Genomic DNA, 14,963 nt, shown 5'->3' on the forward strand with positions numbered 1-14,963 from the left:
CACTCTCTACTCTTTGTTTTGAATCCTGGATTAAGAATTGAAGAAATTCTGTTTCAATCTTGATCTAAGATCTCTCTTGTTACTTTCTGCATAATTTCAGTGAATTGTGATTTGAATCAAAGCTCTCTTTACTGCTTTCATCTCTATTTCTTCAATCTGTTTGCTGTTGGATCAAGGAAGGGATTGAGATCTAGACTTGTTTTCTAGTCTCATTGAGCTCCTGAGATCTTCAACCTGTCATTTAGATTTTGTAATTAGGCCAAGTTGCTTTCTGTTTTGATTCTTCAAGTGATTTTACTTTCCTGTTTGAGATCTGCTGCATCCCATTTCATATTCTAGCTCTCTAATTGATTGCACTTTACACTTTCTTGTTGAGTTTTAATTCCCAGCACCCAATTTCTTTTACTTTTCATGCAATTTAATTCTTCTGCAATTGTTCTAAGTTTTGCTTACTGCTTCCTTTAAATTTCCTCCACCTAATCCCCTTTACATTTGATGCAATTTACATTTCTTGTCATTTAAGATTTTGTCAATTTACTTTTCTTGCTCTTTAAGTTTCCTGCCATTTACATTCTGCAACTTTAAATTCACTGCTATTTACTTTCTGTTGGCTATATTGCATCCAATTTTACTTCAATGTTAGCTTGACTAAACTAATCACCCACTAAAGTTGCTTGATCCATCAATCCCTGTGGGATCGACCTCACTCTAAGTGAGTTTTACTACTTGATGCGACCCGGTACACTTGCCGGTGAGTTTTAGGTGTTGGAATTCGTTTCCAAAATTAACCCCTCAAGTTTTTGGCGCCGTTGCCGGGGATTGATTTAGATCAACAATGATTAAGTGGGTGAGAAGTCTAGATCAAGCATTTTTTTATTTTTGCTTTATGTTTTAAGTTAAAAACAAAGTGTTTGAGTTTTTGCCTCACTAAGAAATTCTCATCTCTGATATGAGTAATTTCAATTTTCATTGATGTTTACAAAATACAAATGGAGTTCAACTCATCTTATGGTCAAAAAAAATTTTATGGGATATCACCCACCGTCACCAATCTCTAATGGTGGCTGGGAATATCACCAAGATAATACACATTCTGAGCACTCCAATTCATGGAGATTTGCTTCAGAGACACAAGATGAGCAAAAGAATCATATGGGATACTTCCCACCACCACAAAATGATTCAAGTCATTATTCTAATGGTGGCTGGGAGTATTACCAAGGAATGAAAGAGCATCCACCCTCACGTCCCAGTTTCTCATTTGAGAGTTCTTCATCACTTGATTATGCCTCAACACAAAGTTTCCTCCAAAATCAATACAAGTCATCCCATCAATCACACAACTTATTCCACACCCCTCAACACAACTTCACCACAACACATCCATGTCACCAAAATTACTCTCAACCTTCATCTCTTGAACCAACAGATGAGGATTACCTTCAAGCCATTGAAATTCATAGAAAACTCGTGGAAAGATACACACAACCCCAATCCTGGAAAGAAATCATCCTCAAGAAGATGAAGGGGCCCTTAGAGCAAGCAAGGGAGAAAGTGGAAGAGCAAGATGAGGAGGCTACTGTATCAAGTGAACTTTCAATGAAGAATGAGGTGGTTGAAAATAAAACTGCACTTGAGATGACAAGGGAACATGAAGACTCACAACTCTCACAAACTTTCCTGACCCAAAAACTCTCAACAATTGAATCTGTAATTGAAAAGTATGAAGAGGAGATGAAGAAATGTTGGGAAGATCAACAAACCTCCTCAATGAAAAATCTATTAAGTCAAATGTTGGGTGCAAAGAAAGGAGTGGAGGAGCAAGAAAGTGAGGAAGTCATTCCAGAAAATTTACACTCAAGTGAGGCAGAGAAGTACATGAAGGAAGAGTTCAGGGAACCACCAATACAAGAGGCTCTTGATTAAAAGAAGACTCCAACAATCACACAACCACCAAGACTTGGATTCAAGGGAGTGAAGGAAATTAACAAAAGCACCAAGAAGAGGATTGTGGCCAAGCTACCAAGGACAATATTCATGAAGAATAAAGGGTCAACCACAAGCAATCTAACCCCTGGACCATTAGCAAGCAAGCTCAATCAAGCCATGTACAAAAGAAAGCTTGCTGAGAGAAAACCAAGAAAGGGGACAATAGCTGAAACCTCTCCCCCCTTAAGGTCATTCCTCTTAACAAATTGGAAGAAGAGGAAGAAAGTGAAGAACAGGTAGACCGTATGTACATTTCTTTCTTTGCTTTGTTTAAATTCAATAAATTGGCATATGGTTACATTCTAAGTTTGGTGTTACCATGCAACACTTTGTTTTCAATCCCCTTGGATGATTGCATCAATTTTAAAGTGTCACACTAAGATTCTAAGTTTGGTGTGCCACTTAATTTTCTATGCAAGTCATTCAAGCAACACTACTTGTCTGCATAATCATAATGCCTCTGCAGTTTTATTTTTCTCTTTTAATTTGACACTTTTTCATACTTTCTTTAGTCATTTTTCTGTTTTTAAATGCTTTCATTTTAGTTTACTTATTTACTGTGTTTGTTAATACATTACCAAGAGAGCTTTATTCATGACAGATTCTTAGCTTGGTGATTGTACTTAACAAATAACAGTTTCACTTGCTTAGTTTTAATTTAAATAAATTGACATATGATTGCATTCTAAGTTTGGTGTTGCTATGCAACAAAATTTGGTTCCAATTCTTACAAGATACTTGCATTAATTCCAAGTGAAAGTGTCACACTAAGTTTGGTGTGCCACTTATCTTTTATGCAATGTATTGTGCACACCTTCTTATCTTTACAATCAAAATGTCTCTGTCTCTTGTGCCTTGATTTTTATCTTTAATTTTGCTTGCTAGAACACATGCACTACTAACATTTTATTATGTAAGACAATCATGATCTATCTTAGCCCCATCACCATTGTTCTAATTGTTGCTTGAGGATGGGCAAGCATGCTGAGTTTGGTATGGAAAGGAGAAGAATGGGAGGAAAGTGACAACGATAGAAAAGATGAATTACAAGGTTGTAAAGTTCCTTTTCCTCTCATTTGTTTACAGCACTTTAAATTGCATAATTGTCTTTATCTTTTCTATATGCATGTGTGGTATGAATAAGCATAGTTTGAATTTGGATTTCTAACATGTTGCTATGCCATTATAACTACCAACTTGAGTTTTATAAAGTTCAAAGCAATAAAGCATCATGATCATAAACAAACAAGGAATTAAAGAAGAACTTAGCATGTGCATACAAGTATTGGAAGGCTAGTATGTTTGATTGTTGCTCAATTGTATTAGATTTTATTTAATTGAAGTTTTCATCTAGGACATTTTGTGAAATCTTTTAAAAACATAAAACCCTTGAAAAAAGCAAAAAAAAAAAGGGCAAGAAAAGAAAAAGGGAAAGAATGAGAAAGCTGAAGGCTCTGAGTACCAATGGCAATTTATTTGTTAAGTACTTGTGGTATTTATGTATCAAGCCAAATGCTTGAAAACAAAACACTTAGAAGTCAAGGCTAGGCTCAAGTGCAAAAGCACTCCCTCAAAGCTCAAGGTTCTGAGCATCAATGATTAGAGAGTCAAGAAAAGAAAAAAATGAGCTTAATGAAGTCCTCTAATTTAAATGCTTGTGGTGCTTATGTATCAAGTGGTAATACATGAAAACAAAGCATTTAGAATCGTAGCTTTGTTATTAACTCATGGGGAAAAGCACCCAAAAGGAGAAGGTAATAAGAAGATCGAAAGCTTGTTTCAAGGAAAAATTATAAGGAAAAGATTTCATAAATTGAGCTAGATAGAAGCATCAATCATTTACATTTCTTTTGTGATTGTAGAATGCATTGAAAACTAGCTTACCAGGAACATTAACTTGCTATTCTTCTTACCTTGGATTGCCAATCTCTATTACATGATTCTTTTCTTGCTTGGGGACAAGCAAGGTTTAAGTTTGTGTTGTGATCACATGTCATCATGTCATATTTTTCTATGCTTTTTCGTACAAGAAATTTGTGATTAGTGCTTAAATATTGCATTCTTTGGTGCTTAAATGTTATATTTCCTCGATCTTTTGATTTTATAAATTTTGTAGAAATAAGAAGAAAAAGAAGCAAAGAAGCACAAAATAAGCTAAAAAGAAAAAAAAAGAGTTTTGGGGCACACTTTGAAGTTGGAACACACTTTGGAGCCTTAGGCCACGCTTTTAAAAGCGTGGCCCATGACCAAATCAAGGAAGCTTGACAATAGCACTCACAAAGCTCAGTTCACTAAATGAACTTAGCTTTACCGTGAAAAATTCAGCATGGAAGCAAGAATTTTCGCTAAGTTAAACTTGGTTGTTCACAGCATGACCATGCCTCATTCAAAGGACCATAACTTGAGCTACAAACGTCCAATTGATGTGCTTTCAGTTGCGTTGGAAAGCTGACATTTAGAGATTTCTAATGATATATAGCAATTCATATTTGGCATGAAATTGAGGCATAAGTGAGAGGCATCTTTAAGGGCCAAAAACAAGCAAAAATATACCAAAGTGGCTTCAGCAAGATTCGAAGGGGGAGACACAAGGAATGCAAGGAAGGAGCACTACACTTCTTGCAAGAAAAATAAGCAAAATGGCTCAGTAAGGATTCGAACTTGAGGCCTTCCACTCAAGTTAAGGCGCCACCTTCCACTAATTCACAAAGAACTTACTCCACAATGCTTTCACCAAGGTTCAAACTCAAGGCCTCACACTCAAGCCAAAGGCGCTACACAAGAAAAAAAGAAAGCTCAGTTCACTTTCCCAACTGAGCGCTACTTCCCCCGACACTCTTCACATTTTGGCACGCCAAGGAGCTTGTCACACACAACTTGGCACACCAAGTGCAAGATGGAGAGCTCAGTTCACTTAATCAACTGAGCCGTTCCCTGGGAGTAGCACCTATGGTCCAAAATTCAATTAAAAACCAAATTGGATTCAATTATTCACCAATTGAACCAAGACCAATTGGACCCATCTCTCTTCAAATCCAAAGCAAGCAAAGCCCACATCATCATTCAAAGGCACAAGAACAAGTTAGAATAGGAATTTCATTTAAATTGTAATTTGTTTTTAATTTCAATTTTATTTTGATTTTCACTTTGTAAAGCCTATATAAGGCATCATTTTCATCTTTGTAAAGGAGGTTGGCTCTAATAGAGAGCATTAGAAAGGATAGCTCTACTAGAGAGAAGTGGTAGTAGGAGTTCAATGTGCATTAGAAGGATAGCTCTCTGTTCAATGTGCTCCTTACGCCGATTTTCATCCCCACGCGTACTGATAAACTCCGATTTTGTGGTTTATCTTGTGCTTATTTTGGGGGTTTTTATCAATATTTCTCACACTTATTCGCAAGAAATGCATAGTTTTGTGTTCACTTCTCAATATTGCTCCATGATGGAAAACAGGCTTATTTTGCCTTAAAATTGCCATATTTTAATCCTCTTCTATTGCCATTCGATGCCGTGATGTATTTGTTGAGTAATTTCAGGAATTATAAGGTAGGAATGACTTAGAAGAGAGGGAGAAAGCATGTACAAAAAGGGAGGAACATGAAGAATTGAAATCTTGGGAGAAGCAGCATCGGCGCGCCTGCACACTCCACGCGCACGCGTGGATGAGGTTGGCTGGAAGCGGCGCGCAAGGATGGATGCATCCGCGCGGATCAGAAGATTCCTATCGACGCGCATGCGCACTTGGCGCACGCGTGGATCACAAAAGCAATCGGCGCGCGCGCATGCATGGCGCGGACGCGTGGGAAGCTGCACGTGACCTCATTAAAGGAAATCGTGCCTGGCAATTTCTAAGGCTCATCAGGCGCAATTTCAAGCTGTTTCTGCATGAAAAAGACCCAAGGATGCAAGGGAAAAAGGGGGGATCAATCATTTTTTACACAAGACACAATTTTAGCTAGTTTTTGGTTTTCTTTGGTTATTCTAGAGAGAGAAACCCTTGTTCCTCTCTAGATCTCGTTTTAATTTGATCTTCCCTTGTTGGATTGTGAATTCGATTTTGTTAATTACTAGTTTTAATTGTTCAATTTGAATTCCTTGTTACAATTTTGCTTATATCTAGTGATAGTTTTATGAATCCTTGTTAATTGTCATTTTATACCCATTTCATGAATGTTGTGAATCTTGACTTGTTGATGTTACATTGATAATTTCTATTTTTAGTTTTGTTGTTTGGATGATTGTATGTTGATAATTGTTAGTGGGTACTTGTAGATTTCAATTTAATTGCTATTTTGAACATGTCTTTTGTTAATGCTTACCATGTGTTTGATGATTTGTTTAATTTGATTATGGAGTAGTTTCCTTCACTCTTGGCCAAGGTCAAGGAAATTGGGTAAACTTGAGTCATTGGGTCTAATGGATTTGATGATTTGGGAGCCCTTGGTGGTCAAGTTGATACTCATTGACGCCAACCCACTACTAATCTAATTAGTAGGTAGGCTGGGACTTATGGGTTGATGTGATCAAAGCCATTTGACGTACATCAAGTCTAGGAGTAGATATTACGTACTTAAGACTTTTGGAAGTAGACTTAATGAGCTTGGTTCCTCATAATTGTCAAGATATGGTTGTTAGACAAGGATGGTAACCTCAATTCCCATGCCTAGCCAAGAGTTGCTTTTATTATTCATATTTGAAACCAAATTTCTCAATTATTTGCCTTAGTTATAGTTATTTGTTTGGTTTATAATAGAATTAAGTCGAATGTTACTTGTTCATTGGAATTGCTCATGTTTCGCTTAGTTAGTTGAATTAATTTGTTGCAATTTAAGATTACTTGCTTGTTAGGATTCCCATTTATTTGCATGCTCATAACTCACAACCCCGGATTTCTAACCAATGTTGAAGCACATGTTTGCCCATTCCTTGTGAGACGACCCGAGGTTTGAATACTTCGGTTATTTCTATTAGGGTTGAACTTGTGACAACCAAATCCCTCTTCTAAATTTGACACCCGAGGATTGTTGTTGGTAGAGCTATACTTGCACGTGATCTTATTGAAGAAAATCTTTACCAATACACCCTTGGGAGACTCGTCACGTACGCGTCGCTGACGCTTACGCGTGGGTTGAACTTTCTGCAGGGGACGCGTACGCGTGAGGTACGCGTATGCGTGGGGTGGCTTATGCTTCAGGCACCCCTCCCGCGCGTCTCTCGCGCAACTCTCTGTCCAGGGGCGCAAACATAAACGACGCGTGCGCATCGTAGATGCTTGCGCGTCAATCCCCCTTTTTTTAATATGCAGAATGCAAAATACAACATGCAGATGAATATGCAGAAATTATGAGTGAACACTAATAAAAATAAAATAGAATAAAACTAAGAATAAAGAGGAACGATTATACCATGGTGGGTTGTCTCCCACCTAGCACTTTGCTTTTACGTCCTTAAGTTGGACATTTGGTGAGCTCCTCGTCATGGTGGCTTGTGCTTGAACTCATCCAGGAATCTCCACGAATGTTTGTAATTCCAATATCCTCCGAGATCCCACACTAGTTGCATAAAGCCTTCAAGCAAGTTAAAGCAAGTGACAAGGCCCCAAGAGTGTGGATTGTTGGAATGAATTCCGGGGTCCCAAACCTTGCTTTTGCACCCGTCTTCTTGTTGATCATCATTTTTCCACTTGGGTGGTGAGCAATTGGAATTCTCACTGAGACATCCAAACAACCACCTAGATCCATTCAATTGAGAGTTATACCAGCCCTTGTACTTCAGTTTGGAACATGCAACCATATTGAACCTTGTAGGACAACTCTTACCACTAACCATCTCCCTCTAGCTCTTATAGCCACAAAGAGCTCTAAGTTTCCCATCCGTCTCAAGCAAAGCATATTCAAGTGGGCTAATTAAGCTTAGAGATGAAAGATTTACCTACTTGAATGAAGGAATGGATGGTGATGGCTTTGGGGGAGAGGTCTCCAACAACTTTGGCAAGGTGATTTCCAGCTCCATTCTCTTGAGCTCGTCCTTGACAACTTCCACCTCTTTGCAAGCTTCTTCAATTTCAACCTCTTTCTCTTGGTAGCTTTCTTCCAATTCAATCTCTTCTTCATTACTTACCAAGGGCATGGGAGGTTGTGCTTATTCTTCTTTAATCTCCATCTCTTGATCAACCTCTGCAAAGTCTTCAATCATGGTATGCCTTGGAGGTTGTACACCCTCCTCAACATCAACATCAAACACCTTGGAAGGAGGCTCTATGACTTGAGTTTCCCATGGAGGTTCAGCATCTCCTAAGTCTGCAACCACTTCTTCCTCTTCAATAATTACTGCTTTGTCCAGTTGTTTTAGTATAAAATCATACTCCTCCTTGATGATTTCCTTTCCATGACAACTCTCCCCAAGCGTCTCTACTACCTTCACCTTTAGGGCCTCCTCTAGCTTCTTGTGAAGTATGAGATCCATTTCGTCCCTAAGACGATCCCTTCTCTCTTGTTCTGGGTCAGTAGCATCATTGGGATCATGTTGCTCTTAGATTGATGGATGTGGGTGCTCTTCCATGGAAGGCGGTGATGGGATGGAGAGATCATTATGTGGTTGAAAAGGAGGTGCTAGAGCTTAAGGGTTGATTGTTGGGAGTATTCATTGATCCAATCTGTGAGGCGAGAGCTTGTAAAGCAGAGGTCAGACTGTTTAAGGTGGAGTTAAGTGTGTTCTCCATGGTCTTTTGTCCTTGTGCAAGAGATTGAAGCATCTCGTCATAAGAAGATGAAGGGGGGGGCAATTGTTTTGAAATTGGGGTGGTTCTATGGATGGTTCATATGGTGGTTGGTAGGGTGGAGAAGGATTAGGGTCATATGGGGATGTTTGGTGGAAAGGGGCTTGTGAGTATGGTGGTTCAAAATTATGGTGAGGAGGGGGGTCATAGGCATATGGTGGAGCTTGTTAGTAACTACAAGGGGGTCCACCATATTCATCCTCTTAGTACGCACCCTGGAATGGCTCTTGACCATAGTAATTTGGTGGAGGTTGGCTGTCACAAAGAGGTCCACCATAACTATTGTCTTGGTATACATCATAGAATGGTTGTTGGTTATAGCGTATTGGAGGGGGTTGTTGCCGAGAGGGTTGATCAAATCCTTGTGGCTCCTCCCATCTTTGATTGTTCCAACCTTGATGCATGTTCTCATTATAGCGTCCATTCCCTGCAACATAATTTAAACTAAACTCATAGCGAAAGGGGTGAGAATTCATAGTAGCAAGTAAAAACAAAAACAAATAAAAATTAATGAAAATAAACTCCTAAAACTAGAAACTTTAATAAAGAAACAAAAAAGCAAATATTTGCAATAACCAATAATAAGGCACAAATAAGTTCTCGTTGCAAGTATAGTTACTAAACCAACAATAATCCTTTCATACAAAAATTTGTTTGTCACAAGTAACAAACCCCTAATAAAATTGATAACCGAAGTATTTAAACCTCGAGTCGTCTCTCAAGGAATTGCAGGGAGGTGTGCTTAGAATTGGTTATGAAATTGTATCTTTTGGGGTTTTGGATAGGAAACAGGGAAAGTAAATTGCAGAGAAAATAAAATAGCAACAATAAAAAGCCTTGACTAGGAGAAGATTAATCGGAAGTTCTATCGTTGTTGGTTTTCCCAAGATTAATAATAATTGATTGTTGTTTCCACTTAGTTAAGCCAACTTCTATTCACAAGTCCTAATCCTCTCCCTTGGGAAGGATTAGCGTTAGTAACTAGAGAGCTAGCCAACAACTTTCAATTACCAATTAATTCTTGACTATTCCAACTCAAGGGCCTCCTGTTAATCAACTCCCAAGTCAAGTTGGGAGTCTACTCTGTCAACAAGAATACCATCATCGTAAACTTATAAGAGAAGGAAAAAGGGAACATGGTAATTAAAATCAATTGGAAGCAATCAAACAAATAATAAAAATTAAATCGAAAAATACTTCTTGCATTAATAAATTCTAAAAACAATCCAATTGTAACTCTAAACAAAGATTAAGGATATGAAAGAGTAAGGGAAAGAGAAAACAAACTAGAATGATAAAGACTTCAACGGGGTAGTAACTCTGTCAATTTCTAACTCAAAAGCATAAAACTAGGAATCCTAAATCCTAGAGAGAGGAGAGAGCCTCTTTCTCTAGAAAACTACATCTAAAACCTAAATTGTGAATAATGAGAAGTGTCTGGATGAATGAATAAATTCCCCCACTCTGTAGCCTCTAATTTTTGTTTTCTGGGCCAAAGACTGGGTCAAAAACAGCCCAGAAATCGCTGAGGGCGATTTCTGATACGCTGAACTTCGCACCATGCGTGTGTCCGCGTGCTTTGCGTGTGCGCGCCCCTAAACACCAGATTAACTATGGCAAATTATATATCATTGCAAAGCCCCAGATGTTAGCTTTCCAACGCAACTAGAACTGCCTCATTTGGACCTATGTAGCTCAAGTTATGGTCGATTTAGTACGAAGAGGTCAGGCTAGACAGCTTAGCAATTCTTTCAGTTTCTTGTATTCCTTCCACTTTTGCATGCTTCCTTTCCATCCTCTAAGCCATTCCTGCCCTATAAACCCTGAAATCACTTAACACACATATCACGGCATCGAATGGTAATAAAAGAGGATTAAAAATAGTGAATTAATGGCCAAAGAAGCATGTTTTCAATCATAGCACAACATCAGGAGGGAAAGTGTAAAACATGCGGATTCTGTGAATAAATGTGAGAATAGTAGATAAAATTTACTCAATTAAGCACAAGATGTACCACAAATTAGTGGTGGATCAACGACCTCCTAAAACCGTGATCATAGATACTTTTAGGTCACTCTCCAAAATCGTGACCATAAACTCTTTTAGGTCACCCTTTCGTAAAACCGTGACCATAGACTCTTTTAGATCACCTCTTAAAACCGTGACCATAGATGTCGTTTGGTCACGATGAAAAATCGTGACCATAGACTATTTTAGGTTACCCCTCAAACCGTGACCATAGACCCCTTTAGGTCACCCCCCAAAATCGTGACCATAGACTCTTTTTGGTCACTGTAAAAAACTCTGACCATAGACCTCTTTAGATCATATCTTTTTCAAAACTTTTTAAAATCTCATCTTATCTTTTTCAAATTTTTAAATTTCAATTTCGAATCTTATTTTTATTTTATCTTCTATTTTATTTTAATTTTAAATCTTTTCTTATCTTATCCTTTATTTTTATTTCTATTTTTTTATCTTTTCTTAATTAATATCTTATCTTCTCTCTCATCTTTTTCAAAACCACCTAAATAACTTTTCCCTCTCTCAATTTTCGAAAATCACTTCCCCTTTTCTCTCTCTTCTTTTTCAAAACCCCATAACTAACTCTTCTCTTCCTTAATTTTCGAAAATAATATCTCTTTTTCCCTCTCTTCTTTTTCAAAACCACCTACATAATTCTCTTCTCTCTTAATTTTCGAAAATCTCTTCTCCTCTCTCCCTTCTATTTTTCGAAAATTTAACAATTAAATTTTAAATTTTTTTAAATTAAATAAATTATTTTCAAAAATTAATTAAATAAATATATAAAAATAAAAAAATATATTTTAAATCTTATTTGCTTTTTCTATTTATACCTCTTCTCTTCTTATCTCTATTCATTCAACTCTACTTTAATTGACTCTTTGCCTATAATTCTTTATCTTCTTTCCTTTCTTCTTCACATCTCACTTGGATCTTCTTGCCAATTGGCACAGAAAACTTTCTTGTGATTTCTTTTCCATCTTTTTCTATCTCCTTTTATTTACCTCTATCTTCTCTTTTCAAGGTAATCTTTTTTTACTTCTTTTATCTATTTTTATTTTTTTTTATTTTTTTTCTTCTTCTTCCTTCTTCTATTCTGACTTTAACGAGAAGGTTCTTGCTTATTGGCGTGGTCTCTTCTTCTTTCTTTCTTTTCTTCTTGTTTATGACCAGGAACAGGGATAAAGAGCCCCTCTTGACTCCTGATCCTGAACCTGAGAAGACTCTGAGGAGGCATTTACGACAAGCTAAAGCACAACACTCCGGAAGAGACCTTTCAGAAAGTTTTAAACAAGAAACAGAGGATATGGCCGAACCACAAGAGGAGCCTAGAAAGGTCCTTGGTGACTTCACCATGCCTACCTCTGACTTTTGTGGCAGAAGCATTGTTGTACCTGCCATTGGAACTAACAATTTTGAGCTTAAGCCTCAGTTAGTCTCTCTTCTGCAGTAGAACTACAAATTTCATGGACTTCCACTATAAGATCTACATTAGTTCTTAGTAGAATTTTTACAGATCTGTAATACTATAAAGACTAATGGAGTTAATCCTGAAGTCTACAAGCTTATGCTCTTTTCCTTTGCTTTATGAGATAGAGCTAAAAACTAGTTGGATGCCCAGCCTAAAGAGAGTCTTGACTCTTGGTAAAAGCTGGTTAATGCTTTTCTGGCTAAGTTCTTTCCTCTTCAAAAAATGAGCAAGATTAGAGTGGAAGTTCAGACCTTCAGACAAAGAGAATGTGAATCTTTCTATGAAGCTTGGGAAAGATACAAGCAACTGATCAGGAGGTGTCCTCCTAACATGCTCTCAGAGTGGTCCATCATAGGCGTGTTCTATGATGGCTTGTTTGAGATGTCCAAAATTTCATTGGACAGCTCTGCAGGTGGATCTCTCCACTTGAAGAAAATGCCTGTAAAAGCAAGAGAGCTCATTGAGATGGTTGATAACAACCAGTTCATGTACACCTCTGAGAGGAATCCTGTAAATCATGGAACCCCTCAGAAGAAAGGAGTTTATGAAGTTGAGACTCTGAATGCCATCTTGCCTCAGAACAAGATCTTGACCCAACAGGTTAACATGATCTCTCAACATCTCATTGGGATGCAAATTGCAGCTGGTAGTACTCAGGAAGCTTCTTTTGAAGAAGAAGCCTATGATCCTGAACTACCTACCATGGAGGAGGTAAATTACATGGGAGAAGCCTATGAAAATAATTTCAACCCTTCATGGAGGAATCATCCTAACCTTTCATGGAAGGATCAACAAAAACCTTAGCAAGGTTTCAATCAAGGTGGTAAGAACCAGAATATGTTCAATAACAGACCACCATTCCCATCTTCTCAAGGGAATATGGAGACCTCTAAGCAGAGCCTTTCTAACTTAGCCATTATGGTTTCCAGCCTCACTAAGACCAGCCATAGTTTCACTAATAAAACAAGGTCCTCCATTAGAAACTTGGAGGTACAGGTTGGTCAACTGAACAAGAGGATCCCTGAGATCCCTCCTGACACTCTCCCCAGTAATACTGAGGTTAATCCTAGAGAAGAGTGCAAGGCCATAACCATGGAGGTTGAGGCCAAATTGGAGGAGAATGGAAAGGCATTGAACGCCAGTGAAGAAGCCTTCACTAGGCATTCAACGCCTATAATGCTAGAGGGACTGGCGTTTAACGCCAGTCAGGGTGGACAGTAAGGGCGTTCAATGCCCAATAAGCTGACAGAGCTGGAGTTGAACACACCCCTAAAAGTTTAAAGCCCACTCAAGAACCCTCTAGCCCAGAACCAAAGGAAACCATGAAGACCATTGAGGTTCCTTTGAATGCACTTCTGCAGTGCATAGGTTCTGATGACTACTCATCCTTAAGTGAGGATGAAGACACTAGGGAAGAACAAGTTGCTCGGTACCTAGGAGCTCTAATGAAGCTGAATGCCAAGTTATTTGGTACTAAACCTCTGGAGGAAGAACCTCCACTGCTTACCAAAGAACTCTATGCTTTGGTTCAGCAAGAACTACCTCAGAAACTTCCAGATCTTGGACGCTTTCTGATTCCTTGCAGCATAGGCACCATGACCTTTGATAAGGCTCTATATGACCCAGGTTCAAGCATCAATTTCATGCCACTCTCTGTAATGAAGAAGCTGGGCATACTTGAGATACAAGCTGCACTCACCTCTTTAGAGATAGCAGACAAGACCATGAAGAAGCCGTATGGCTTAGTAAAGAATGTCTTATTTAAAGTTGAAAACCACTACATCTCTGCAAACTTCATTGTCCTAGACATAGAAGAGGATGAAAATGACTGTGTCATTCTTGGAAGACCTTCTCTAGCCACAGCTAATGCTATCATTGATATGGCTAAAGGAGAACTAACCCTAAAATTAGGGGAGGACTACAACTTATTTTAGATGCCTCACCCCAATTCTCCCTCTAAAAAAAAGATAATAGTGCAACACCTAGTGTGCCAACCCTCTCTTTCTATGCAGAGCATTGCAAAACCCCCAGACATCAATTCTAAGTTTGGTTTTGGGAAGCCTGCAACAAGCTCTAAGCATAGAGGTACTAAAAAGAAAGTACCTAAAGGCTGGAGGGACAAGAAAGTCCCAACTGAAGGCCTCTCACCTGGCATGAGAGTTGTCTTCACTAAGAAGCCATCCTTACCACATATGGTGAGCCGTGTCCTATCTCTAGAGCATGTAGAGCTCATTCATGAGAGGACGGGCAGAAAATTCACTGTCAGAGGCAAAAATTTGAGCCCATACTCACCTCCGTAAGGAGCTAAAGGTCAAGCTAGTGACGTTAAAAGAGCGTTTGTTGGGAGGCAACCCAACTTTACTCAACCTTTTTTATTTTATTTTGTTTTTCTTTTTTAGAGTCATGATCATGTGTAACAGTCAAGAGACAAAATTCACAACAGTAAAAACAGAATACTCCGAAAAGAGTGTCAAAGTTGAACACCAGCCAGGAAGCCCTGCTGGACGTTTAACACCCCAAGAGGGGAGCATTGCTAGCGTTGAATGCCAACCAGGGAGCAGCCCTTGGGCGTTCAAATGCCAGTATAGAGAAGCAGAGAATCTAGAATTCCCTAGCCTCTTAGGACCAAGAGGTTCCCCAGAAGCTCTACCTACCCTACCTTCTTCTTTTCAATTGATCATAATTTACTCGAGGACAAG

The 14,963-nt window shown here is 38.5% G+C and overlaps 1 protein-coding gene across 1 annotated transcript; it reads left to right on the forward strand.

Annotated features, from left to right (window-relative positions):
• Positions 1 to 13,859: 13,859 nt before the first annotated feature.
• On the forward strand, positions 13,860 to 14,198 carry LOC148563974 (uncharacterized). The gene has a single exon (XM_088486986.1). It carries the CDS (start codon positions 13,860 to 13,862, stop codon positions 14,196 to 14,198), a length of 339 nt encoding a protein of 112 aa, XP_088343112.1.
• Positions 14,199 to 14,963: the final 765 nt, after the last annotated feature.

This window comes from Arachis ipaensis, chromosome B5, assembly GCF_059453495.1.
Source record: "Arachis ipaensis isolate K30076 ecotype BB chromosome B5, ASM5945349v1, whole genome shotgun sequence".
In the NCBI taxonomy this organism is placed as follows: Eukaryota; Viridiplantae; Streptophyta; class Magnoliopsida; order Fabales; family Fabaceae; genus Arachis; species Arachis ipaensis.

Bases quoted from the DNA above. Each gene is read 5' to 3' on its own strand.
- LOC148563974 (XM_088486986.1), top strand. From the start codon at position 13,860: ATGACCTTTGATAAGGCTCTATATGACCCAGGTTCAAGCATCAATTTC.